The 27,486-nt window shown below is 41.7% G+C and overlaps 1 protein-coding gene across 2 annotated transcripts in view; it reads right to left on the bottom strand.

Moving 5' to 3' along the window:
* Positions 1-213: 213 nt before the first annotated feature.
* LOC115170939 (corticotropin-releasing factor receptor 1) overlaps positions 214-27,486 on the bottom strand; it is a 183,312-nt gene continuing 156,039 nt past the window's right edge. For both annotated transcript variants that reach the window (XM_029727338.1, XM_029727339.1), the window contains 4 exons: positions 27,085-27,170; positions 12,787-12,925; positions 12,528-12,569; positions 214-356 (listed from right to left, as the gene is read on the bottom strand). In XM_029727338.1, coding sequence (XP_029583198.1) covers positions 216-356; positions 12,528-12,569; positions 12,787-12,925; positions 27,085-27,170 — 408 coding nt within the window. In that variant the 3' untranslated portion in view covers positions 214-215. The remainder of the gene's footprint in view (positions 357-12,527; positions 12,570-12,786; positions 12,926-27,084; positions 27,171-27,486) is intronic.

Below are 27,486 nucleotides of genomic sequence, written 5' to 3'. Positions count from 1 at the left end.
GAGACTACAGAGGTCACCGTTCCCTGGGAGGGGGTATGAGAGGTCTATGTTTATAGACCAAGTGTACCCTGTGTGAACCATCATGGTAGCTGTTTCCCTCAGTTGGTTTGGAGAGAAGAGGGTAAAGAGGTGCTCTGTGGGGGACATGTTGGAGGGGTGGTTGGCGGTGAGAGGTTAGACGGGGGCGTTCAGCCAAAGCAGAGTGTTGTTGGTCCTCAAACAGCCGAGGACTGCTTGATGCTGTGGAAGCTGACCCGCGTGGGCGACGTGGGGATGGACATGGCGCGCGCCACCCGAGCCCTGATTGAATGCTTGTCCTGCCAGCGATGCCATCTCTTCCTAACCGCAGAACGCACCTGAGAGGATAGCAGAGAGAGCGAGAGAGAGACGGAGAAAAAGAGAGAAAATGTAAATTTTGTTTGGTCTGACAGGGTAATTGTTGACTAAAGTAACATAACAATTATATTTATTTTCTTCACAGAAACTATATAAATAGGCAATGTCAGTTTGATTGAATACCACTTATAGTTAACTGCCACGTTAAGTGAGTTTCCATTTAATTGTTTTCACCTAATTCAAATATCTCATTTATGCAATTTCCAAATTGTGGTAACCAAGGAGAAGTGGACAGTGTTGGGACAGTGCCATGGGATTACAAATGAGAGGGAGATGGAGGCTTATAAGGCACTGAACTTCTGCCACACCATGAGGACCACCATGTATTCTCTAATAACAAGTCGGTGACATGATAACTACTTTCCTTATTTGCTTTTGGATTTTATTAACCTCATTAGAAGCCCAAACTTTGACTGGATGTATCAAAGGATAAGCGTACAGGCCCCTTTCTCACTAATAAGTTAGTTCACAAAGGAGAAGCAGCACTATGTTCTTTGGCTCCCTGGTTTAAGTATGCTGAAAAGATCAAAATCTAAGTTTGGGTTGTTCCCTTTCTAAACATATATTCATGAAACTGTGTGCTCCATAGAGCTTCCACATCTTGAATAACACTCTCTTTCTGCAGCAGGAAATTGTTTATTTTTGTTGACAATTAACGCTCATAGGCATAATATTTGTATCCATGATTCTACCAAAACACAGACGTCTATCGCAGTATATTTAATTAAAGCTAACCTGTTTGTTTTTTCATCTGCTTCTAAAGAACTAGAGCATCAAGCAGCTCTATCTTTTCACTTTATATTATGTGAAACCCTGCAGGGCCCTTTGGAACACTTCACACAGTTGGCTGTGGAATTGAAGGAAATATGTCACAGAGGATGAGGACTGTGTACAGTAGGGGTGTGACCGCAGTAAAGACACATTTGGTTATGTCTGCGAAAAGAGCCTTTAGTGTTTAATACAGAATTAGAATAACATACTGTATATTAATGATTGTAGATAGAATAGCTGCCTGACAGTCGGAGTACACTGTGGGAGTGATTTCATGGATAAAAGGAAAAAGGAATCACTTTCCCGCTCTTTTCTCAGAGACTGGAAGCCTTTCACACAAAAGAGGTTTCCATCGAACCTTTTTATTCGAATAAAGTACATCGGATAAAACATGTAAAGACAAGCCTGTTGGAAACAGCGAATTTGTCGACAAAACTAAATACGTGGGCAAATTTCTTGGTCTGAAATAGAATACGCAACAATTGCAGTAGAAACGCTTTTATCCGCAAATATTGACATAATAACCATAATTTTGAAGTAAACTTGGATTCACACTATGCTATGTTGTGTGATCCTCCCACTGCGACTTGGCAAAGCATGCACAGATTGAAATAAGTATTGAACTTCACAGGGTGGTGAAAGTGCACAGTGATGAGCTTGATGTTGTCACGTCTACTCCCGCTCCACCTCTCATTGTCGCCAGTTTACTCATTATTCCGCAAACCTGTCACCATTGTTACACGCACCTGCGCCTCATGAGACACACCTGGACTCCATCGCATTCCTGATTACCTCCCCTATATCAGTCACTCCCGTTGGTTCTTTCCCCAGGCTATATTGTTTTGTGTTTCATGTCTGTTTCATGTCTGTTTCATTCCATGATCGTTTATTCATTAAATTCACTCCCTGTACTTGCTTCCCGATTTACTAGCGTTGACGATCCAGAATAGCGCCTCACCAGAGGAAGCAACAGGGATTTATTTTTTGCTTTTTTTTAACTGGTGACGTCGCTTCCAAGGGCGGCTGCTGACGCAACCAGGGATGGCTCTTTAGGCTTCCATGCCTCAGCTGGCTTGATAGGTTCTCAAGCCTCGGTTGGCTCATCAGGCTTTCATTGCCGAAGCTACAGGGGATGCCTGAGCTAGCTCATCAGGCTTCCGTGACTCAGCTGGCTTGTCGGGATCCCATGCCTCAGCAGAAGCGATCCTGGTCCTCGCGACCGTCCCTCTGGTCGGCGTCCTGTGGCTGGAGCCGTGCGTCAGGGAGGGGTTACTGTCACATCTACTCTCGCTCCCCCTCTCCGGCTCTTGTTGTTGCCAGTTTACTCATTATTACGCACACTTGTGCCTCATGAGACTCACCTCAACATCACCTTCCTGATTGCCTCTCCTATTTCTGTAACTCCCTTTGTTTCTTTCCCCATGAGTTGTTGTTTCTGTTTGTGTCATGTCTGTACGTTACTCGTGTTTCTTGTTTTGTTCCATGTTTGTTTATTTATTAAACTCACTCCCTGTACTTGCTTCCCGATTTATTAGCATAGACATTACAGATGCTCCTTTCCAACAACTATCGATGGTCTTATTTCGTATGGTGGTGACATGACTATCCATGCTCGGCTGCAAGCTGACAAATAAAAATGATCATGGTCTTATCCATAACCTCCTAATGTCATAACGGTCGATGAAAGGGGACCAAGGCGCAGCGTGTAGAGTGCTCATCTTAATTTATTATAGGAGAACACGTAAACAGAAAAAATACAACGACTAACAGTTCCGTAAGGTACAAAGACTATAACGGAAAACAACCACCCACAAAACCAAAGGAAAAAACAGGCTGCCTAAGTATGGCTTCCAATCAGAGACAACGAAAGACACCTGCCTCTGATTGGAAACCATACTCGGCCACACATAGAAAATGAACACTAGAACAAAATCCCCATGAAACAAACCAACCCCAAAACAACACCCCCTGCCACGCCCTGACCATAATGACAAATGACCCCTTTTACTGGTCAGGACGTGACAGTAACCCCCCCACCCCGAAGGTGCAGACCCTGACTGCACCTCAAAACAAAAAAAAACACAAAAACAACCCCACACCTAAAGGGAGGGAAGGGAGGGTGGCCACCGTCAACGACGGTTCATGTGCTATACCCCCCCTTCGCCAATCCTCCCACTACGGAGGTGGCTCTGGCTCTGGGCGTAGCTCCTGTTCTGAAGACTCTGGGCTGCAGACCACCGCTGAAGGCTCTTGGCTGCAGACCACCACTGAAGGCTCTTGGCTGCAGACCACCGCTGGAAGCTCCGGGCTGAGGAGCGTGGCTGGAGGCTCCGGGCTGAGGAGCCTCTCCTGACTGGGGAGCGTCGCTGGAGGCTCCGGGCTGAGGAGCGTCGCTGGAGGCTCCGGGCTGAGGAGCGTCACTGGAGGCCTCCTTTGTGGAGCTGGTACCGGTCTCCCCGGACTGGGGAGACTTACAGGAGACTGGGTGCGCAGAGCAGGCACGGGGCACACTGGGCCGTGGAGGCGCACCGGAGGTATGGAGCTCAGGGCTGGCACACCCCATCCTGGCTGAATGTTCACTGTAGCCCGGCACGGGCGAAGCGCTGGCACAGGGCGAACTGGGCTGTGTTGGAGAGTGAGGGCTGCCATGTGTTGAGCAGGCGCAGGGTAAGCTGGACCGAGGAGACGCACTGGCGGCCAGATGCGCTGAGCAGGCACACTCCTTCCTGGCTGAGTGCCAACTCTAGCACGGCAACGCTGCGGAGCCCGTACCGACCGTACCGGACTGTGCGTGCGGATGGGCGAGAGTGCGCATCACCCCGTAATGCATCGCTCGCCCCTCTGCACGCCTGGTCAGTCGTGCCCTCTCCACCAGTACCTCCCTCCGGAATCTCGTGTCAAGCTCCGTGCTTGACTCCATTCTTGGCTCCGGTTTGCTCTGCTGCTCTCTCCTGTATACCCGGGAAGTTAAGTCAGGGCTCCCCCCTGACCTAGCCAAACTCCCCGTATGCCCCCCCCCCCAAAAACAATTTTGGGGGCTGCCTCTCCGCCTTGCCTTTCGGTGCGTATAAAGCCTCATAGTAACGTCCGCCTTCGCTGCCTCTATCTCCTCCGGCGGGCGGCGATACTCTCCAGGTTGCCTCCATGGTCCTTTACCATCCAGGATTTCCTCCCAGGTCCAGGACTCCAGATAACTCTCCTGTTGCTCCTTACCACGCTGCTTGGTCTTCTTTTGGTGGGTGGTTCTGTCATAACGGTCGATGAAAGGGGACCAAGGCGCAGCATGAAGAGTGCTCATCTTAATTTATTATAGGAGAACACGTAAACAGAAAAAATACAATGACTAACAGTTCCGTAAGGTACAAAGACTATAACGGAAAACAACCACCCACAAACTCAAAGGAAAAAACAGGCTGCCTAAGTATGGCTTCCAATCAGAGACAACGAAAGACACCTGCCTCTGATTAGAAACCATACTCGGCCACACACAGAAAATGAACATAGAAAATGAAAACTAGAAAAAATCCCCATTAAACAAACCAACCCCAAAACACACCAAAACAACACCCCCTGCCATGCCCTGACCATACTACAATGACAAATGACCCCTTTTACTGGTCAGGACGTGACACCTAATCTACCCTTTGCACTGTATCTGCGAGCTGTTGTCTAGAGCTACGTGCCAAGACGAGAGTGGGCACATTTGCTGTTTATCGCATACTTTTTGTGCCAAAACCAGCGTCAGAAACACGGATGGAAACACAGAACTTCTGATATTTTATTCAGTAAATGAAAAGTTATGACTATGTCACGATGCACTGATTTTTATCTGCAACAAGTCAGTTTGATGGAAACACAGCTCTGGTGGGAAAATGTTTCTTTTTTTATGTGGATTTTAGAAGATCTACATTAAAATCTGTCACAAATTGGATGTAAACCTAGCTTGTGATGCAATATGGATCCATTTAAAAGAAATGCCAACCAAGGCGGAGATTGTGGAATTAGTGAATGCGTGTGTGTGAGGTGAGTGAACGTATGACATAAAACCTTCGATATTTCCTGTGCTTTTCATTCTAATCATATGTTTTATATCATACAGTGAGCTCCAAAATGATTGGAACAGGGACTCTGTACTCCAGCACTTTGGATTTGAAATGATACAATACACAAATATCATACCCCCCCCCCAAGATGCTAACCTCCCCTGTTATTGTAATGATGAGAGGTTAGCATGTCTTGGGGGTATGATATTTATGCATCTAACATTCTCACTCATTTAGGATTATCCATAATCATGGTAGCATCCACATTAATTAATGTAGAAGTGTTATAAATATTTTCTGTTATTTACAATAAAAGTGACTCAAATCACACATTATTAATACACTTAAGTACATTTATCCCTATACTTTTGGTCCCCTGAAATGGGGGGACTATGTACAAAAAGTGCTGTAATTTCAAAATGGTTCACCCGATATGGATGAAAATACCCTCAAATGAATGCAGACAGTCTGCACTTTAATCTCATAGACATTGTGTAATTTTTAAATCCAAATTCCTGAAGTACAGGCCAAAATAATAAATGTGTCACTGTCCAAATACTTTGAGCTCACTGTAAACTGAGTGTACAAAACATTACGAACGCCTTCCTAATATTGAGTTGCCCCCCGCTTTGGATCAGAATAGCCTCAATTCATCAGGTAGTGCTGAGCGATTAGTGTTTCTTGAGGTCGGTTCGGTTTCGGTTCATTTGTAAAAAAAGATATCACCGTTTTCGATGATATATTTTTTACATTAATGGGTCCAGTGGGTTTACTGACCGGTAAAACTGAACTTTTTGCCTGTTCTGGGAACGTTTATTTTTAGGTTACAGGGAGGTTCTGAGAACATTTTACTCTGACCACCACTTGGTTTTCAGGGGATTCAATACATGTTATGACATTCAAAATGTTTATTAGCTTGTGGGGTCCAGTGGCTTTGACACACACTACAAAAAGACTCTGGAATATTGAACAAGTACACAATAACTACCACCACTACCCAGGTATTGCTCAGTCTTTTCACACAGGAGTTTTTACTCAGGACTACACACGTAGATACCCAACAGATCCAATTTAAAGAGCATTTTCTCCCTGCTTAGCACAAGGTGAAGGAGAGCTGTATTAGATAGGAATGCTAAAATACCAGTGATTGAAGTTGGCCGCGGCTAACTGGTATGGAAAAAGCGGCACTACTTTCTACTCTCTTTCCTACTGCTTGAGTAACGACACTTCTTCTAGAATATCAGAGTAGAGAAGGCTAGTTAATAACATTTACTTTTGTGTCTGAGGTTAGTACTACTCTGGTTGTAACTCTCCGTATGTTGTAAATGGTGAAAAAAAAGCAGAAAAAAAACATTCAGTCCTCTCTGGCTTCGCTTCACAGATCGCTGATGGTTCATGATAACATCTGAACAACCGCTGAACTCCCAATTTGTCCTTTGGATGTAGTCCCATGATACCATCAAGAGCAACGAATTAGCGGCTGCTCGACATTAGCGAGCCGACAGGAGAAACAGAGGTTGATTAGCTAAGCAATCTGCCAGCACACGTCTATTGAGTGGCCACTTTTGCCCTAAGTAACTGCACCTCAGTGGAAGATATCTGCCACACTAAGTGGCGTCATGCTAACATATTGTACATTGATCTCTACTCAGCGTTAGTGTGTAGGCTTCATTTCATTTCTAATGCACTATGAATTATCTGGGTTGAATCCTGTGATAACACAGAATAAAACAATAGAAGTCCCATGATGGTAGTGACTGCCCATTAATGCTTATCACTTATTAAACATGATTTATTCACTTCACTTTAATCAAATATTTCAGTTGTTTTGTATATAACATTTGTTTTATTTGATGACTGTATTATTTCATTCCAACTCATCATCTCATCTCTATAGAGCTGCTGCCTATGCTGTGACAAAATCACTTTTTCCTTTCAATTAAGACCTAGAAATACAGATGAGGGGTGTTCCCTTCTAATTAGTGACCTTAATTCATCAATCAAGCATAAGGGAGGAGCAAAATCCCACAGACACTCGGCCCTCCACTTGATGTAGCGTATTGGCCTGTTGGAAACTATAACTCCCTACTACCCTCATACTCAACTCTGGACCTCGAAGCCAGTTCCACTGCATTTGTTTTATGGTTCCCTTCTAATCAGGGACTGATTTAGACCTGGGACACCAGGTGTGTGCATTTCATTATCCGGTAGAACAGAAAACCAGCAGGCTCCGGACCTCGTATGGTAAGAGTTGAGTACCCCTGTCCTACTAAATGGCACAGATCAGGCTGGATCTGATTTATCTCTAGAGAAGCTGTGCAATGTGCGCATTGAGCTCACAAAAAAACAGAACAAAATGGAATTCAAATAAGTCAATTGGTTGTTTAAAAAACAAAAAATAACCAACATTTCGGTAATCACTCAACACTATCATCAGGGCAAAGACTCCACAAGACTTTGAAAGCGTTCCACAGGGATGCTGGCCTATGTTGACTCCTATGCTTTCCACAGTTATCAAGTTAGCTGGATGTCCTTTGGGTGGTGGACCATTCTTGATACACACGGGAAACTGTTGAGCGTGAAAAACCCAGCTGTGTTGCAGTTCTTGACACAAACCTGTGCGCCTGGCATCTATTACCATACCCCTTTCAAAGGCACTTAAATATTTTGTCTTGCCTATTCACCCTCTGAATGGCATACATACACAATCCATGTCTCATTTGTCTCAATGTTTTAAAATCCTTCTTTAACCTGTCTCCTCCCCTTCATCTACGCTGATTGAGGTGGATTTAACAAGTGACATCAGTACTGGATCATAGCTTTCACCTGGATTATTTCCCCTGGTCAGTCTATGTCATGGAAAGAGCAGGTGTTCATAATATTTTATACACTCAGTGTATGTGATAACCTACAGTATTTTATTGAATGAAAATTATTCATGATGTGTTAGTCCAGCCTTTCTTAAAGTATGGGTCGCAGCATCTGTGTGATGCCTCAAAACCATCATGCTTCAATCAGTTTATTCCAGTTCAGAAATTAAAATGTTTTCTTGTATTTTAACAGCAACAGTTCCACCCTAGAAAGATATGTAAGAGTGTTTTTATTAATGGAGAAAAATAAACATGAATAGCTATTTATATGGGTATTTCATTTCATTGTTATTTGTTTATATTGCAATTGTTTTAGGCATAAGGGCAATGAAATGTACTGATATTTAAAGTTGAAGTTTACATACACCTTAGGCAAATACATTTGAACAAACCTTTTCACAATTCCTGACATTTAATCCTAGTAAAAATTCCGTCTTAGGTCAGTTAGGATCACCACTTTAATCACCAGAATAATAGTAGAGAATGATTTCTTTCAGCTTTTATTTCTTTCATCACATTCCCAGTGGGTCAGTAGTTTACAAACACTCAATTAGTATTTAGTAGCATTGTCTGTAAATTGTTTAGTTTGGGTCAAACATTTCAGGTAGCCTTCCACAAGCTTCCCACAATAAGTTGGGTGAATTCTGGCCCATTCCTCCTGACAGAGCTGGTGTAACTGAGTCAGGTTTGTAGGCCTCCTTGCTCGCACGCGCTTTTTCAGTTCTGCCCACAAATGTTCTATACGATTCAGGTCGGGGCTTTGTGATGGCCACTCCAATACCTTGACTTTGTTGTCCTTAAGCCATTTTGCCACAACTTTGGAAGTATGCTTGGGGTCATTGTCCATTTGGAAGACCCATTTGCGACCAAGCTTAAACTTCCTGACTGATGTCTTGAGATGTTGCTTCAATATATCCACATAATTTTCCTGCCTCATGATGCCATCTATTTTGTGAAGTGCACCAGTCCCTTCTGCAGCAAAGCACCCCCACAACATGATGCTGCCACCCCCGTGCTTCCCGGTTGGGATGGTGTTCTTCGGCTTGCAAGCATCCCCCCTTTTTCCTCCAAACATAACGATGGTCATTATGGCCAAACAGCTCTATTTTTGTTTCATCAGACCAGAGGACAGTTCTCCAAAAAGTACTATCTTTGTCCTTATGTGCAGTTGCAAACTGTAGTTTGGGTTTTTTATGGAAGCAGTGGCTTCTTCCTTGCTGAGCAGCCTTTCAGGTTAGGTCGATATAGGACTCGTTTTACTGTGGACATTTGGACCTGTTTCCCCCAGCGTCTTCACAAGGTCCTTTGCTGTTGTTCTGGGATTGATTTGCACTTTTCGCTCCAAAGTACGTTCATCTCTAGGAGACAGAACGCGTCTCCCTCCTGAGCGGTATGATGGCTGCGTGGTTCCTTGGTGTTTTGTACTTGCTCACTAATGTTTGTACAGATGAACGTGGTACCTTCAGGCGTTTGGAAATTGCTCCTAAGGATGAACCAGACTTGTGGAGGTCTACAATTTTTTATCTGAGGTCTTGGCTGATTTCTTTTGATTTTCCCACGATGTCAAGCAAAGAGGCACTGAGTTTGAAGGTAGGCCTTGAAATACATCCACAGGTACACCTCCAATTGACTCAAATTATGTCAATTAGCCTATCAGAAGCTTCTAAAGCCATGATTTAATTTTCTGGAATTTTACAAGCTGTTTAAAGACACAGTCAACTTAGTGTATGTTAAACTTCTGACACACTGGAATTGTGATACAGTGAAATAATCTGTCTGCAAACAATTGTTGAAAAAATTACTTGTGTCATGCACAAAGTAGATGTCCTAACCAACTTGCAAAACTAGAGTTTGTTAACAAGAAATTTGTGGAGTGGTTGAAAAACAAGTTTTAATGACTCCAACCTAAGTGTATGTAAACCTCCGACTTCAACTGTACGTATAGTTGCATGTTTTCATAAGCTTGGGTTCCAGGAAAACAGAATTTCTCATTTGGGTACCAGGCTGAAAAGGTTTAAGAACCCTGTGTTAGTCTAATAACAGTATGCAGCTTTGACGTATCGTTTTGCACTACACTATAATTATTCACAGGTTATTGTAGGTGAATGTCAGATCTACTCAAATATGAGTTTCACATTTATTTCCATAAGGTTGGAGGTGATTACTGTAGTATAGGCTAGGCTGGGAGTTTGGCCTGCTCTTTTTCTTGTGTGTGAGTGCGTGTGAAAATTAAACTGGCTTATTGTCCTGACAGGATTGACAATCTTATACACAGCCTGCCATGAGTGTCAAATCATTAACATTTCAAAATAGCGAAGGCAATTGTGTAAGGCTAAGGAGTCACCAGAGAAATTAAGGTTTGACATGGAAAATCACAGGATTTCAAATGTGACATTTCCATTTAGTTTTGGAACACTTCACGTGGATTTTCACATGTGAAATCATGTGAAACAATATGGTTTTGGAACACTTCACGTGATGATATTTTGCATTTAGTTTTGGAACACTTTACATGTGATGATATTTCCCGTGGATTTTAACATGTGATCACATAAACTTTCACATGTGGAATCATGTGTTGTAGGAAAATATGTTTTTAGTTTCACACTGGTTGTGGGAACACAGCCATATGTTTACTGACCGGTAAAACTGAACGTTTTTTTTAGAACGTTTTGCCTGTTCTGGGGACGTTTATTTTTAGGTTGCAGGGAGGTTCTGAGAACGTTTTACTCTGACCACCACTTGCTTTTCATGGGATTCAATACATGTCATGACATTCAATACGTTTATCAGCTTATGGGGTCCAGTGGCTTTGACACACACTACAAAAAGACTCCGTCCGGACTCTGGAATATTGAACAAATACACCATAGCTACCACCACAATCCAGGTATGGCTCAGTCTTTTCACACAGGGGTTTTTACTCAGGACTACACACGTAGATACCAAACAGATCCAATTTAAAGAGCATTTTCTCCCTGCTAGTGAGGTTAGCACAAGGTGAGTGAATCTTTGTTTTGGCTAGGCTAGGTTTTCCCCTAGTAGCATGCTTTAAGTCTGTCATTAGAGTCAGGGTTGTGTGTATTGCTTCAAGAGGTCTCCTAGCAGCATAGGAGTTATTCAAAGAAGATTCTGGAGAAGATAGTTAAACCCTGCTGTTCATCATGATTTCAGTGCAGTTGGTTAGCGTTAATGTCAGTTAGGTCATTAGCCGAGCTTACACTGTGTGAGTGTGAAGGAGAGCTGTATTAGATAGGAATGCTAAAATACCAGTGATTGAAGCTGACTGGTACGGAAAAAGCGGCACCTATTTCTACTCTCTTTCCTACTGCTTGAGTAACGACACTTCTTCTAGAATATCAGAGTAGAGAAGGCTAGTTAATAACATTTACTTTTGTGTCTGAGGTTAGTACTACTCTGGTTCTCCGTATGTTGTAAATGGTGAAAAAAAGCAGAAAAAAAACATTCGGTCCTCTCTGGCTTTGCTTCACAGATCGCTGATGGTTCATGATAACATTTGAACAACCGCCGAACTCCACAATTTGTCCTTTGGATGTAGTCCCATGATACCATCAAGAGCAACGAATTAGCGGCTGCTCGACATTAGCGAGCCGACAGGAGAAACAGAGGTTGATTAGCTAAGCAATCTGCCAGCACACGTCTATTGAGTGGCCACCTAAATAACTGCACCTCAGTGGGAGATATCTGCCACACTAAGTGGCGTCATGCTAACATACTGTACATTCATCTCTTTTCAGCGTTAGTGTGTAGGCTTCATTTCATCCTTCCTAACTCTTCTTGTAATGTTGAGGTAAAATAAATGCATTTATAAACCAAAATACACGGATGAGTTATCCAGGAGACATGACCCGAATAGTTTCCTGTTGAGACAGATTGCTCCAGGGAGAATGGGATACCTGAGGAGGAAACTGCAATGTTTACATCAAGCTGTGTAGCAAGGGTACTTTCACAGCTCTCCCAAGGGTTTTTCAGGTTTTAGGGCAAGCAATCTTTTGTAACTCCAGACAGATTTAGGTTTCTCACCGGTTAATATTTTATGTCAAATCCATTTAGGCATCCTATTCCTTATATAGTGCACTACCTTTGACCATGGCACCATGCAGCCTCTGACATGGGGTGTGTATATATGTGTTGGGCCAGTGTGAAGCTCATTGTGATCCTATTAATTCTGCTGTCCAGTGGAGGAAATCTGCATGTCCAAGGTAACCCTGCTGCTTGGCTTGCATTTTAGACGACACAATACATTTTTAGGGCATTTTTAGCTCTGCATGAAATGGTGCCAAGTGGACATGTTTCCAAAAGTCCTGGGAGGAATGAGAGGAGGGTTAGAGGGAGGGATAGTAGGAGGGGGGGATTGGAAAGAAAAACGCATTACGGGTATAGTGTGAGCGGTGGGGGATCATGGGACAAACATGAATCTGCTTACCTCGCTGTTCAGGAAGCAATAAAACACTGACACGAAAAAGCCCTGGAGGACAGAGAGAGAGGGAAAGATGGCAAGAGAAGAGGGGGAGGAGAGAGAAACAGTGTTAAACATTGAAGATGAGATGAGCAGTGCGGAGCAGCACTACATTGTACTGTAGCCTACATCTATTTTTTTTGACACATTATATGCTTCAGAATGTTTACAGCGTCAAAAAAGTTCTCAAACCCTCTATAACACTTTTCATTTGGCCTGGGCATACCTGAAAAGACTCCAGGATGGAGTTGAAGTAGATGAAGACAATTTGGGCGACCTCATCCTCCCCTCCCGGGTTGACGAAAAATAGCATGTAGGTGATGCCCAGGAGAGGCAGCAGCACCAGAGTGGCCTTCACCGCTTTCCTGATGGACACACAGTAACACAAGAGTCATATTATTAAATAAAGACCTGGCCGCCAACTAGAGAGTCAATTAGACACAGACACAGACACAGAGCCATACTAACGACACAAATAGATGCCTAAAATAGACCTGCCAGACAACTAGTGTGCCAATACTAATTTGCTAATGGCTGCCAAGTTATTTTTCTCCTGTTCTGAGATTTTATGGATCATGAGAGCACTCACAATACTGTCGTGTGTAGTTTGGATTTATGGTGTCGAAATACCTTTAAGGGTAGTGATAATGTTTGTCAAGTTCCTACAATACTTTGATTCCACACTGGGTGTGGGATTTCATGTTCAAACCATGGCAGCAGTTTCCAGTTCACATGCATATTGAATTACCTCATAGTCCTTACAGCACTAGTACAAGTAGATGAATAACTCCCAATTGAATTGCTCTGTTAATATATACTGCTCAAAAAAATAAAGGGAACACTTAAACAACACAATGTAACTCCAAGTCAATCACACTTCTGTGAAATCAAACTGTCCACTTAGGAAGCAACACTGATTGACAATACATTTCACATGCTGTTGTGCAAATGGAATAGACAACAGGTAGAAATTATAGGCAATTAGCAAGACACCCCCAATAAAGGAGTGGTTCAGCAGGTGGGGACCACAGACCACTTCTCAGTTCCTATGCTTCCTGGCTGATGTTTTGGTCACTTTTGAATGCTGGCGGTGCTTTCACTCTAGTGGTAGTATGAGACGGAGTCTACAACCCACACAAGTGGCTCAGGTAGTGCAGCTCATCCAGGATGGCACATCAATGCGAGCTGTGGCAAGAAGGTTTGCTGTGTCTGTCAGCGTAGTGTCCAGAGCATGGAGGCACTACCAGGAGACAGGCCAGTACATCAGGAGACGTGGAGGAGGCCAACAACCCAGCAGCAGGACTGCTACCTCCGCCTTTGTGCAAGGAGGAGCAGGAGGAGCACTGCCAGAGCCCTGCAAAATGACCTCCAGCAGGCCACAAATGTGCATGTGTCTGCTCAAACGGTCAGAAACAGACTCCATGAGGGTGGTATGAGGGCCCGACGTCCACAGGTGGGGGTTGTGCAGGACGTGCAGGACGTTTGGCATTTGCCAGAGAACACCAAGATTGGCATATTCGCCACTGGCGCCCTGTGCTCTTCACAGATGAAAGCAGGTTCACACTGAGCACATGTGACAGACGTGACAGAGTCTGGAGACGCCGTGGAGAACATTCTGCTGCCTGCAACATCCTCCAGCATGACCGGTTTGGCGGTGGGTCAGTCATGGTTTGGGGTGGCATTTCTTTGGGGGGCCGCACAGCCCTCCATGTGCTTGCCAGAGGTAGCCTGACTGCCATTAGGTACCGAGATGAGATCCTCAGACCCTTTGTGAGACCATATGCTGGTGCGGTTGGCCCTGGGTTCCTCCTAATACAAGACAATGCTAGACCTCATGTGGCTGGAGTGTGTCAGCAGTTCCTGCAAGAGGAAGGCATTGATGCTATGGACTGGCCCGCCCGTTCCCCAGACCTGAATCCAATTGAGCACATCTGGGACATCATGTCTCGCTCCATCCACCAACGCCACGTTGCACCACAGACTGTCCAGGAGTTGGCGGATGCTTCAGTCCAGGTCTGGGAGGAGATCCCTCAGGAGACCATCCGCCACCTCATCAGGAGCATGCCCAGGCGTTGTAGGGAGGTCATACAGGCACGTGGAGGCCACACAGACTACTGAGACTCATTTTGACTTGTTTTAAGGACATTACATCAAAGTTGGATCAGCCTGTAGTGTGGTTTTCCACTTTAATTTTGAGTGTGACTCCAAATCCAGACCTCCATGGGTTGATAAATTGGATTTCCATTGATTATTTTTGTGTGATTTTGTTGTCAGCACATTCAACTATGTAAAGAAAAAAGTATTTAATAAGATTATTTCATTCATTCAGATCTAGGATGTGTTATTTTAGTGTTCCCTTTATTTTTTTGAGCAGTGTATTTATGTTCTTCAACTTGCTATGATGAGTCAGTGGCTGTGTGTTTGTTTCTGTGTGTGTGTGTGTGTGTATATATGTCTGTTTCTGTATGTGTGTGCGGTGTGTGTTTGTGCCCGTGTTTGTGTGTGTGCGCGCGTGCCATTTATGCCATGTGAATGCCTGTGCCATCCTCGGCCGACCCATGGCGCTCTCACACCTGTGAATGAGTGAGTGGCAGCTGTGCCCATCACCTCCATGCAGAGAAACCCCGATGTCAGCTGCTGAAAATGTTACCCAGCTCTGTCAGAGCTAGCATGTTGCCGTACTGCCCTTTCGTCTACACTGACACAAATTGAGCACAAAATGAATGTACAATTTCAATTTCTAACATGGCCTAATGTAATGTGACATGGACACATTCTTTCAATTCATCCATTTCCCAGTGGAAGTGCATTGCTGTGGTGCATACCAGCTATACGGCCCACCAAGGGGTTAATGTATGAGGACTAGTTCATGTTCTAGGTCATACTGGCCTCTCATCCTTCAGCATATTATTAATCACAAGTGAAGTGCTGACCAGCAGAGTCCAATAGAGGAGCACTAGCTGCGGCTCAATGGCGCGAGACCCACAAAATGGCACCCTATTCCCTACATAGTGCACTACTATAGATAATAAGGTGCCATTTGGGACACAGCCTAAAGGCTGGCTGAAGGGTAACGAACGTAGCCTTTATAATCAAATTAGTGAAGCCAAATTGAATTTGCTCAACAAGAAGTTTGATTGACAAATGACTCCATTAAATTACAATAATGAGCGAGGGATATTTGCTTGGCTACTTTCCAGTCAGATAACCCCATGCAGCGTCTGCCACTCTGGTTTCATTATCCAAGGAATCAGTCAAACTGTCTGATTTTACTGTACCAATAAAAAGGTGTGAAAATGATTACGGCTTGTGAATAGTCAGCATGGTGTGTTGTGTTAGCTGGTTACAGTAGCTGTGAAGGGTGTGAGGGTTTCTGAAGATACAGCCACACACAGGCACGTGCATGGGCAGCCACACACGCGGAACACACTCTCCCACCCCACCTGGTTCCACACAACAATCAATTATTACAATTCAACCAGACAGGTATCGATCATTAGGTTTCTTCCAACGAGGCCATTGATGTTTCCTGGGCGTGTATTAATTAACAGCCCATTGATGTCTACTTTACAGCTGGGGCTGGCTCAGCTGACCCTGGATGCATCCCAAATGGCACCCTAATCCCTACAGTGCCTATAGAAAGTCTACACCCACTTGGACTTTTTTCACATTTTGTTGTGCTACAAAGTTGGATTGAAACAGATTTAATTATACTTTTTTGTCATTGATCAGAAAATTCTACAAATATATACAGGTGAATAAAAATGTAATAATTAAAATAGTCGTTGCATAAGCATTCAGCCCCTTTTTTTTAGGCAAGCCAAATTAAGTACAGAAGTAAAATTTAGCTCAAATAATATAATAAGTTATATGGACTAATAGGGGTTGACATGATTTTTTATGACTACCCATTCCTCTGTCCCCCATACATTCAGTATCTGTAATGTCCCTCAGTCAAGTATTACATTTCAAGCACATATTCAACTACAAAGACCAGGGAGCTTTTCAAAAGCCTCATAAATAAGGGCAGTGATTGGTAAATGGGTAACAATAACAAATCAGATATTCAATATATCCTTAAGCATGTTCAAGTTAATAATTATGCTGTGGATGATGTATTAAACCTCCCAGACACATCAAAGACGCAGTCGTCCTTCTGTACTGAGCTGCAGGACAGGAAGGAAACTGCTAAGGGATGTCACCATGAAGCCATTGGTGATGTTAAAACAGCTACAGTTCAATGGCTGTGATGGGAAAAAACAGAGGATGGATCAACAACATTGTAGCAACTCCACAATAATGACCTAAATGACAGTGTGAAAAGAAGAATTCAAATATACAAAACATGCATACAGTATGTATGCAACAAAGCACCAAAGTCATAACAAAAAAAAAATAACATGGCAAAGGAATACACTTTTGGCCTCAATGCAAAGCCTTATGTTTGCAGAAAATCCAATACAACACATCACTGAATAACTTCCTCCTTATTTTTAAGCATGGTGGTGGCTGCATCATGGTATGGGTATGCTTGACATTGGCAAAGACTGTGATGAAGCTAAGCTAAACATCCTAGAAGAACACCTGCTTCAGTCTGCTTACAACCAGACACTGGGAGAGGAATTCATCTTTCAGCAGGACATGAACCTATAGCACAAGGCCAAATCTACACTAGAGTTGCTTACCAAGAAGACAGTGAATGTTCCTTTGTGGTCAAGTTACAGTTTCGACTTAAATCTGCTTAAAAATCTATGCCAAGACCTTAGAATTGCTGTCTAGCCATGATCCCCAACAAATCAAATAAAATCAAATTGTATTTGTCACATACACATGGTTAGCAGATGTTAATGCGAGTGTAGCGAAATGCTTGTGCTTAGTTCCGACAGTGCAGTAATATCTAACAATACCCCAACAACTACTTAATACACACAAATCTAAAGGAGCGAATGAGAATATGTACATGTAAATATATGGATGAGTATATCAAACTTTTTTTGATTTATTCAGAGGACCATTATTAGCGTGTTTTAACCACTCCTATATAAACTGTAGATTATCAGACACGACGCAGCAAGGAGGTCTGATTTCATTATTACTGAAACAGGATCCAAGTGGTGTGTATATATATATAAAATGTAAAGATCCAGTCCATTAAAAAAATTGGAGGCCTCTTACACTGTTGTGATGCAAAAAAATTGAGCTAAATGCTTGGCGCATAGAACTAAAAAGGTATTGTCATTATTCATCCTAATCAGACAGTTATTTTACATGGACAATACATTGGAGATAATTTAGGACAAGTACTGGAAACAGTAGAATACTATGAAATATCGGGGAAACCAGTCCTGGTTTTCATAGCTGATTTTGAAAAGGCTTTTGCTAAAGTACGACTGGAGTTTGTATATAAATGCCTAGAATACTTCAATTTTGGAGAAACTCTTATCAATGGGTCGAAGTTATATATAGTAACCCTAGGTATAAAATAGTAAATAATGGCTACATCTCAAAGTTTTAAACTGTCAAGAGGAGTAAAACAAGGTTGTCCACTATAGACATGTCTATTTATTATTGCCATCGAAATGTTAGCTGTTAAAATTAGATCCAACAATAATATTAAGGGATTAGAAATCCGTGGCTTAAAAACAAAGGTGTCATTGTACGCTGATGATTCACGATTTCTTTTAAAACCACAATTAGAATCCCTCCACAGCCTCATAGATGATCTAGATACTTTTTCTAACCTCTCTGGATTAAAACCAAATTATGATGTGTACGGTATTGGATCACTAAAAAAGTCAACTTTTACAATACTAATAAAATGGTCTGACGGGGATGTGAACATAGAAATGATCTCACTTCAATACATTTTTATAGAAAGTAAGCCAAAATAGATAAGCTCTTGCTACCATGGAAAGGAAAATACCTGTCTATTTGTGGAAAAATCACTCTGATTAACTCTTAAGTCATATCACAGTTTACCTATTTGCTTATGGTTTTGCCTACACCTAGTGACCTGCTTTTTAAATGATAAACTCAGCAAAAAAAGAAACGTCCTCTCACTGTCAACTGCGTTTATTTTCAGCAAACTTAACATGTGTAAATATTTGTATGAACATAACAAGATTCAACTGAGACATAAACTGGCAAGTCCCACAGACATGTGACTAACAGAAATGGAATAATGTGTCCCTGAACAAAGGGGGGGTCAAAAGTAACAGTCGGTATCTGGTGTGGCCACCAGCTGCATTAAGTACTGCAGTGCATCTCCTCCTCATGGACTGCACCAGATTTGCCAGATCTTGCTGTGAGATGTTGCCCCACTCTTCCACCAAGGCACCTGCAAGTTCCCGGACATTTCTGGGGGAATGGCCCTAGCCCTCACCCTCTGATCCAACAGGTCCCAGACATGCTCAATGGGATTGCGATCCGGGCTCTTTGCTGGCCATGGCAGAACACTGACATTCCTGTCTTGCAGGAAATCACGCACAGAACGAGCAGTATGGCTGGTGGCATTGTCATGCTGAAGGGTCATGTCAGGATGAGCCTGCAGGAAGGGTACCACATGAGGGAGGAGGATGTCTTCCCTGTAACGCACAGCGTTGAGATTGCCTGAAGTTATTTGGATTTTTACGAATTATCTTTGAATGACAGGATCCTGAAAAAGGGATGTTTCTTCTTCTGCTGAGATTATGAACAAAAACATTTTCTATTTTATTTGGAATGGCATGCCAGACAAAATTGAAAGGGCCTATTTATATAACAAATATGAATTCGGAGGGCAGAAATGATTAAATATTAAAGCATTATACCTCTCACTAAGGCATGGGTCATACAAAAGTTATACTTAAAACCTAAATGGTTCTCTAGTAAATTAATAAGAATGTCTCACCCCATGTTCAAGAATGGCCTTTTTCCCTTTTTTCAGATTATAACTGCTCACTTTCTGTTATTTGAAAATGAAATCATCTCCAAAATATCATTTTTTTTAAAACAAGCTTTAGAAAGTTGGTTGCAATTTCAGTTTAATCCACCTGAAAAGACAGAACAAATAATACAACAAATATTGTGGTTAAACTCAAATATACTAATACATTTTTTTTTAAAGTATTTTTTTTATTAAAATTTTTAAAAAAGGTATAATTTTTGTAAATAATATCATAAATAGGACTGGTGGAGTTATGTCACACATGCAGCTAACACAGACATATGGAAATGTCTGCTCTACCCAAAATTACAACTAACTAATTGCAACATTACCACAAAAATGGAAGAGGCAAGTAGAAGGGGGAAAAAGTAAGGAACTTGTCTGTCGGGTCTGCATTAAAGACCATAAATGGTAAAAAAAAATGGTGATAAATAAAACCATATACCAATTTCATTTAAGGACCAACAAATTGACAGCTGTGCCATATACATTGCAAAATAGTGTGGAAGAGATTTTCGATGTACTGATTCTATGGCACGTGGTTTAGGAATTGAAACGCAAAACAACGCCAAATTCAAAACATGGAATTTTTCCATTTAAATGAGTATTCAAAATTCTTGCAAACAATAGAATGTTATATTTATATGGGGGATACAATCTTCCCAGCTCTGCAGATTTTGCTGCGAGGAGGCATAGTCATTAGATCATATATTCCTGTTGTACGCGAAACGAGGAAGAGCTCGATTTTGTTTGTTTGGAAAGTTTGTTGTTTAAAAGTATATTGGAAAGTTCTTGGTAGCTACCTAGCTTCTTATGTTGGATCCCGGGACGCATTTGGCATCAGTTGCTGGGACTGCTTGTATCTTTCCAGTGAGCCTGCCAACCAAGGACAGGTCTGAGAAGCTATTTGGCGTCGCAGCTAGCCTAGCTGCTAGCTAGCTGGATAGCAAGCTAGCGAGGTGTTCTTAAATGCAGCCCGCGACACAGTTAGCCATTGAGCCTGGGACAGCGGATTGTCCCAGGTTTGAGGATGGTTAGATCCCTGCTGTTTGTTGTTTTCAATTTTCCCCGTGACCTGCCCTGTCTGGAACTGCGAGGAGTAACAGCCTAACATACGTTGCTAGCTACCATGACAAAGACCAAAGCCGGCGGGAGTACCATTGAGGACAGTGCCAGTGGTGTCTCTCTATCACATGTGAAGGATCTTTTAAACCTATAACCTAGTTAGACCTATAAGCAGTTGTTACAACAACAATAAAATAGTTTCAAGTGTTTTGTCCAAATACTCATGGATTCTACTAACAAAAGAATGGACGACCTGACCAGAGAGCTCCAGGACCTGAAGAACAGTTTGCAGTTCTCCCAGGGTCAGCTCGACGAGTTGAAACAGGAGAACGGCAATATGACAGCAATCTGTAAGTCATTGAGAGAGGATATCAGTTCTTTGTGTGAATCCATGATAACAATTACAGATAAATCAGACTATCTCGAGGGACAATCAAGAGGAAACAACATGATCGTTGATGGAATTGCAGAACTCCACATGAGACCTGGATGGAGTCTGAGGACAAAGTGAGGGAAATGATCTCTGAGAAATTGAAGATGGACCACAGGAAGGTTGAGGTGGAGCGCGCCCACAGGACTAGAAAACCTACCACCAGCCCAGGTGATAGGTCCAGGCCGATAGTGGTCAAGTTCCTGAGGTTCAAGGACAAGGTAGCTGTTCTGGAAAGAGCCAAGAACTTGAGAGGAACATATATCTTCCTCAACGAGGACTATCCTGAAGCTGTGCGCCAGAAGAGGAAAGAACTGATCCCAGCCATGAAATCTGCCAGAGCGCGTGGGTACATTGCGTACATCTGCTACGACAGGATCATTGTCCACCGTATTTGTGCCCATTGGATGCAGTGATCACAATATAGTGGCTATATCCAGGAAAAGCCAAAGTTCCAACAACTGGACCTAAAATTGTATATAAGAGATCATACAAAATATTTTGCTGTGACTCTTATTTGATGATGTTAAAAATATTTGTTGATCTGATGTGATTAGTGAGGTGCATCCAGACGCTGCACATGACTGTTAGAAATGTTAAGGCTCTATGAATTGATGAGGAATTGAAAAACTGTATGGTTGAAAGAGATGGGACAGAAGTAGTGGCTAATAAGTGTGGCTGTACATATAACTGACTTATTTACTGCAAATTCTGAAATTCTTTAACTAAACTCAACAAAAATAAAAAAAACTTCATTATGAAGCCAAGATCAATGTAGAATGATGGAAAAAAAACGTAAGTACTTTAAATGAAATTATGGGTAGAAAGACAAATTCAACTCCATCCTCCATCGAATCAGATGGCTTATTCATCGCAAAACCATTTGACGTTGCCAATTATTTAAATAATTTTTTCATTGGCAAAGTGGGCAAACTTTGGCAGGAAATGCCCATGACAGAGAGCAATTATATTCATCCATAAAAAACTAATAATGAAATAAAAGCAGTGGAAGTTTGAATTTTGTAAAGTTAGTGTGGGAGAGGTGGAAAAATAATTGTTAACGATCAATAATGAAAAACCTCCTGGCATTGACAACTTAGATGGAAAGCTCCTGAGGATGGTAGCTGACTCTATAGCCACTCCTATCTGTATTTTTAATCTGAGCCTAGAGGAAAGTCTTTGTCCTCAGGCCTGGAGGGAAGCCAAAGTAATTCCGCTACCCATGAATGGTAAAGCGGCCTTTACTGGTTCTAACAGCAGACCAATAAGCTTGCTGCCATCTCTTAGCAAACTGTTGGAAAAAATTGTGTTTGACCAAATACAATGCTATTTCTCTGTAAACAAATTAACAACAGACTTTCAGCATGCTTATAGAGAAGGGCACTCACCATGTACTGCACTGACAAATGACTGATTATTGGTTGAAAGAAATTGGTAATAAGAAGATTGTGGGAGCTCTTCCGTTAGATTTCAGTGCAGCCTTTGATATTATTGACCATAATCTGTTGTTGAAAAAACATCATAGCACAGTTGAAAAATATATGGCAAATAGAAATCCAAAATGGATGGTGTTAAGAGATAGATGGGAGGGGTTGAATGGGGCTGAAGGGTGGGACTCTGCCATATCATGGATTCAGAGCTATCTATCTAATAGAATTTAAAGGGTTTTCTTTAATGGAAGCTTCTCTAATGTCAAACATGTAAAGTGTGGTGTACCGCAGGGCAGCTCTCTAGGCCCTCTACTATTTTCTATTTTTACCAATGACCTGCCACTGGCATTAAACAAAGCATGTGTGTCCATGTATGCTGACTATTCAACCATATATGCATCAGGAACCACAGTCAATGAAGTCACTGAGTTGCAGTATGTTTTGGAATGGGTGGCCAGTAAAAAACTGATCCTGAACATCTGTATATCTAAGAGCATTTTATTTTGTACAAATCATTCCTTAAGTGCTAGACCTCAGCTGAATCTGGTGAACAAGTTGAGGAGACTAAATTACTTGGCATTACCTTAGATTGTAAACTGTCATGGTCAAAACATATATATTAAATGGTTGCAAAGATGGGGAGAGGTCTAGCCGTAATAAAGAGATGCTCTGCTTTTTTGACACCACATCCAAATAGCAAGTTCTGCAGGCTCTAATCTTGATTATTGTCCAGTCGTGTGGTCCAGTGCTGCAAGGAAAGACCTAGTTAAGCTGCAGCTGGCCCAGAACAGAGCGGCACATTTTGCTCTTAATTGTAATCATAGGGCTGATATAAATACTATGCATGACAGTCTCTCTTGGCTAAGAGTTGAAGAGAGACTGACTGCATCACTTCTTCCTTTTATAAGAAACATTAATATGTTGAAAATCCCAAATTGTTTGCATAGTCAACTTACACATAGCTTTGACACACACACTTACCCCACCAGACCTGCCACCAGGGGTCTTTTCATAGTCCCCAAATCCAGAACAAATTCAAGAAAATGTACAGTATTAACTTCCTTCCATGTCATATTGTTCAAATAAACAGCAAACCTGGTTTCAAAAATAATGATACATGATACAAGCAACACCTGTCGGCACAACGCCTCTCCCCTATGTGACCTAGATAGTTTGTATGTATGCATTGATATGTAGGCTATGTGTGCCTTTTTAAAAATTTATGTAGTTCTGTCCTTGAGCTGTTCTTGTCTAATGAAGTTCTGTATTATGTCCTTCTGTATTATGTTTCATGTTTTGTGTGGACCCCAGGAAGAGTAGTTGCTGCTTTTGCAACAGCTAATGGGGATCCTAATAAAATAGCTAGTTTTTGGTCACAGGTCCAGGAAAGGCTGAAGAATTGCAACATTTACCTAGAAGTAACACTGCAGATAGCAATACTGGGTGATTTGAAAAGTCATAGTCAATCAATCAATAATATAATAATTATTTTAGCATAAAATGTTATCTTTAATTTACAATCTGTAGAAGCTATGAGAAAAGAAAGGTTGAGTACTTTTGTGAAGCATCACAGCAGAGTTGAAAAATGTATGGCAAATAGAAATCCAAAATGGATGGTGTTAAGAGATAGATGGGAGGGGTTGAATTGAGCGACTAATAACAACAAGATAACCAATGTAAAACCTATGGGGTGTGTAAAATGTATATAGGTTCAGACATTTTGTGAAATAGCACAGTTCCAAATAGAAATCAAACTGGATGGACATCAGAAATAAAGGAAGGACTAAAAACAAACAAAATATAGCTATTGTAAAATAGATTGTCTGTAAAATGTGTATAATGCGTATAAACTTAAGGTAGAAGCCTAAGTGTTATTGTTTATTACTTTACTCCAATTGGGGGAGGGGTGGTAGGGGATGCGGGGAATAGTAAAGCTATATTGTAAAAAAAGTGTGTATATGTGTATGTACGTATGTACGTATGTACGTATGTATGTATGTATGTATGTATGTATGTATGTATGTACAGTTGAAGTCAGAAGTTTACATACACAGCCAAATACATTTAAACTCAGTTTTTCACATTTCCTGACGTTTAATCCTAGTAAAAATGTCCTGTCTTAGGTCAGTTAGGATGACCACTTTATTTAAAAAATGTAAAATGTCAGAATAATAGTAGAGAGATTTATTTATTTCAGCTTTTATTTCTTTCATCACATTCCCAGTGGGTCAGAAGTTTACATACACTCAATTAGTATTTGGTAGCATTGCCTTTAAATTGTTTAACTTGGGTCAAACATTTCGGGTAGCCTTCCACAAGCTTCCCACAATAAGTTGGGTGAATTTTGGCCCATTCCTCCTGACAGAGCTGGTGCAACTGAGTCAGGTTTGTAGGTCTTTGTTGTCCTTAAGCCATTTTGCCACAACTTTGGAAGTATGCTTGGAGTCATTGTCCATTTGGAAGACCCATTTGCGACCAAGCTTTAACTTCCTGACTGATGTCTTGAGATGTTGCTTCAATATATCCACATAATTTTCCTCCTTCATGATGCCATCTATTTGTGAAGTGCACCAGTCCCTCCTGCAGAAAATCACCCCCACAACATGATGCTGCCACCCCCATGCTTCACGGTTGGGATGGTGTTCTTTGACTTGCAAGCCTCCCCCTTTTTCCACCAAACATAACGATGGCCAAAAGGTTCTATTTTTGTTACATCAGACCAGAGGACATTTCTCCAAAAAGTACGATCTTTGTCCACATGTGCAGTTGCAAACTGTAGTCTGGCTTTTTTTATGGCTGTTTTGGAGCAGTGGCTTCTTCCTTGCTGACCGGCCTTTCAGGTTATGTCGATATAGGACTAATTTTACTCTGGATATAGATACTTTGTACCTGTTTCCGCCAGCATCTTCATAAGGTCCTTTGCTGTTGTTCTGGGATTCATTTGCACTTTTCGCACCAAAGTACGTTCATCTCTAGGAGACAGAACGTGTCTCCTTCCTGGGCGCTATGATGGCTGCGTGGTCCCATGGTGTTTATATTTGTGTACTATTGTTTATACAGATGAACGTGATACCTTCAGGCGTTTCATCCCAAAGATGAACCAGACTTGTGGAGGTCTTGGCTAATTTCTTTTGATTTTCCCATGATGTCAAGCAAAGAGGCACTGAGTTTGAAGGTAGGCCTTGAAATACATCCACAGGTACACCTCCAATTGACTCAAATGATGTCAATTAGCCTATCAGAAGCTTCTAAAGCCATGACATCATTTTCTGGAATTTTCCAAGCTGTTTAAAGGCACAGTCAACTTAGCGTATGTAAACTTCTGACCCACTGGAATTGTGATACAGTGAAATAATCTGTCTGTAAACAATTGTTGGAAAAATGACTTGCGTCGTGCACAAAGTAGATGTCCTAACCGACTTGCCAAAACAATAGTTTGTTAACAAGAAATTTGTGGAGTGGTTGAAAAACGAGTTTTAATGACTCCAACCTAAGTGTATGTCAATTTCCGACTTCAACTGTATGTATGTATGTATGTATGTATGTATGTATGTATGTATGTATGTATGTATGTATGTATGTATGTATGTATGTATGTATGTATGTATGTATGTATGTATGTATGTATATTAACCAAAAAAATACATGGGGGATTGAAAATTATGCAAACAATTACATTGATTGGAAGCAACAATCTATCCGCAATATTAAAGCTGGTCTACCCCTTAAATAAAAAACAAACAATTATATGGATGAGTGATGACCAAGCAAAATAGGCAAGGTGCAATACATGGTATAGAATACAGCATATACATGTGATAGGAGTAATGTAAGATACACAAACATTATTAAAGTGGCATTATTTAGAGTGGCATTGTATAAAGTCACTAGTGGACCATTTCATTTTGCCTGTGATGTGCACGCAGAGGAACTTAAAACTTTCCACCTTCTCCACTGCTTTCCCTTCGATGTGGATAGGGGAGTGCTCCCTCTGCTCTTTCCTGAAGTCCACAATCATCTTCTTTGTTTTGTTGACATTGAGTGAGAGGTTGTTTTCCTGACACCATACTCTGAGTGCCCTCACCTCCTCCCTGTAGGCTGTCTCATTGTTGTTGGTAGTCAAGCCCACTACTGTTGTGTTGTCTGCAAACGTAATAATTGAGTTGGAGGTGTGCATGGCAACACAGTCGTCGTGGGTGAACGGGGAGTACAGGAGGGGGCTGAGCACGCACCCTTGTGACACCCCAGTGTTGAGGGTCAGTGAAGTGGAGATGTTGTTTCCTACTTTCACCACCTTGACAGCGCTTGAAGAATTTTGGAAATAACAATGGCCAATATTGTACAATACATGTGTACAAAGTGCTTACCCAAGAAGACTCATTGCTGTAACCGCTTCCAAAGGTGTTTGTAACATGTATTGACTCAGGGGCATAAATACTTATCTAATCAAGTTATATTTGTATTTTATTTTTCATGAATCTTTAAATATACTTTTTCTTCCACTTTGACATGTAGATAGAGTAGATAACAATTAAATATATTTTAATCACACTTTGCAACACAATAAAATGTGAAGAAATCCAAGGAGGTAGAGCACTACCTATGGGGGCCTGGTTAAAAGTAATGCACTGTAAAAGGTATAGGGGGCCATTTGGGGCCCTGGTCCTGGCTCACCTGTACTGTATTGTCTCTGAGGTTGTGGAGGCTCTCAGCTTGGTCATTAGGATTCTCACAATGTTGAAGAGGAATATAAAGTTGATCTGAAGACAGAGAGAAAATAAGAATGTCGGTAAGTAATGAGAGAGAAACATTTAATAAAACAATCTTTGTCTGTGCTGGAAATAACTGTCACAGGGTTGACATTTTTCTCAATACATTGCAGGAAATTAGAAAAGATGTGTCACAGGCTTGACCTTTCTTTCAGTACATTGCAGTCAATGGGAAACGATGAGTGTAACAGGGTGGACATTTTTCTCAATACATTGCAGTCAATGAGAAAAGATGAGAATCACAGGGTTTCAAGTTTTCAGGCTGATAATGGGCTGATACAGTATATTGACTGATGTATGTCAAACA

This window comes from Salmo trutta, chromosome 32 (genome assembly GCF_901001165.1).
Source record: "Salmo trutta chromosome 32, fSalTru1.1, whole genome shotgun sequence".
NCBI classification, from domain to species: Eukaryota; Metazoa; Chordata; class Actinopteri; order Salmoniformes; family Salmonidae; genus Salmo; species Salmo trutta.
This window is presented reverse-complemented; position numbering and strand designations above follow the sequence as displayed.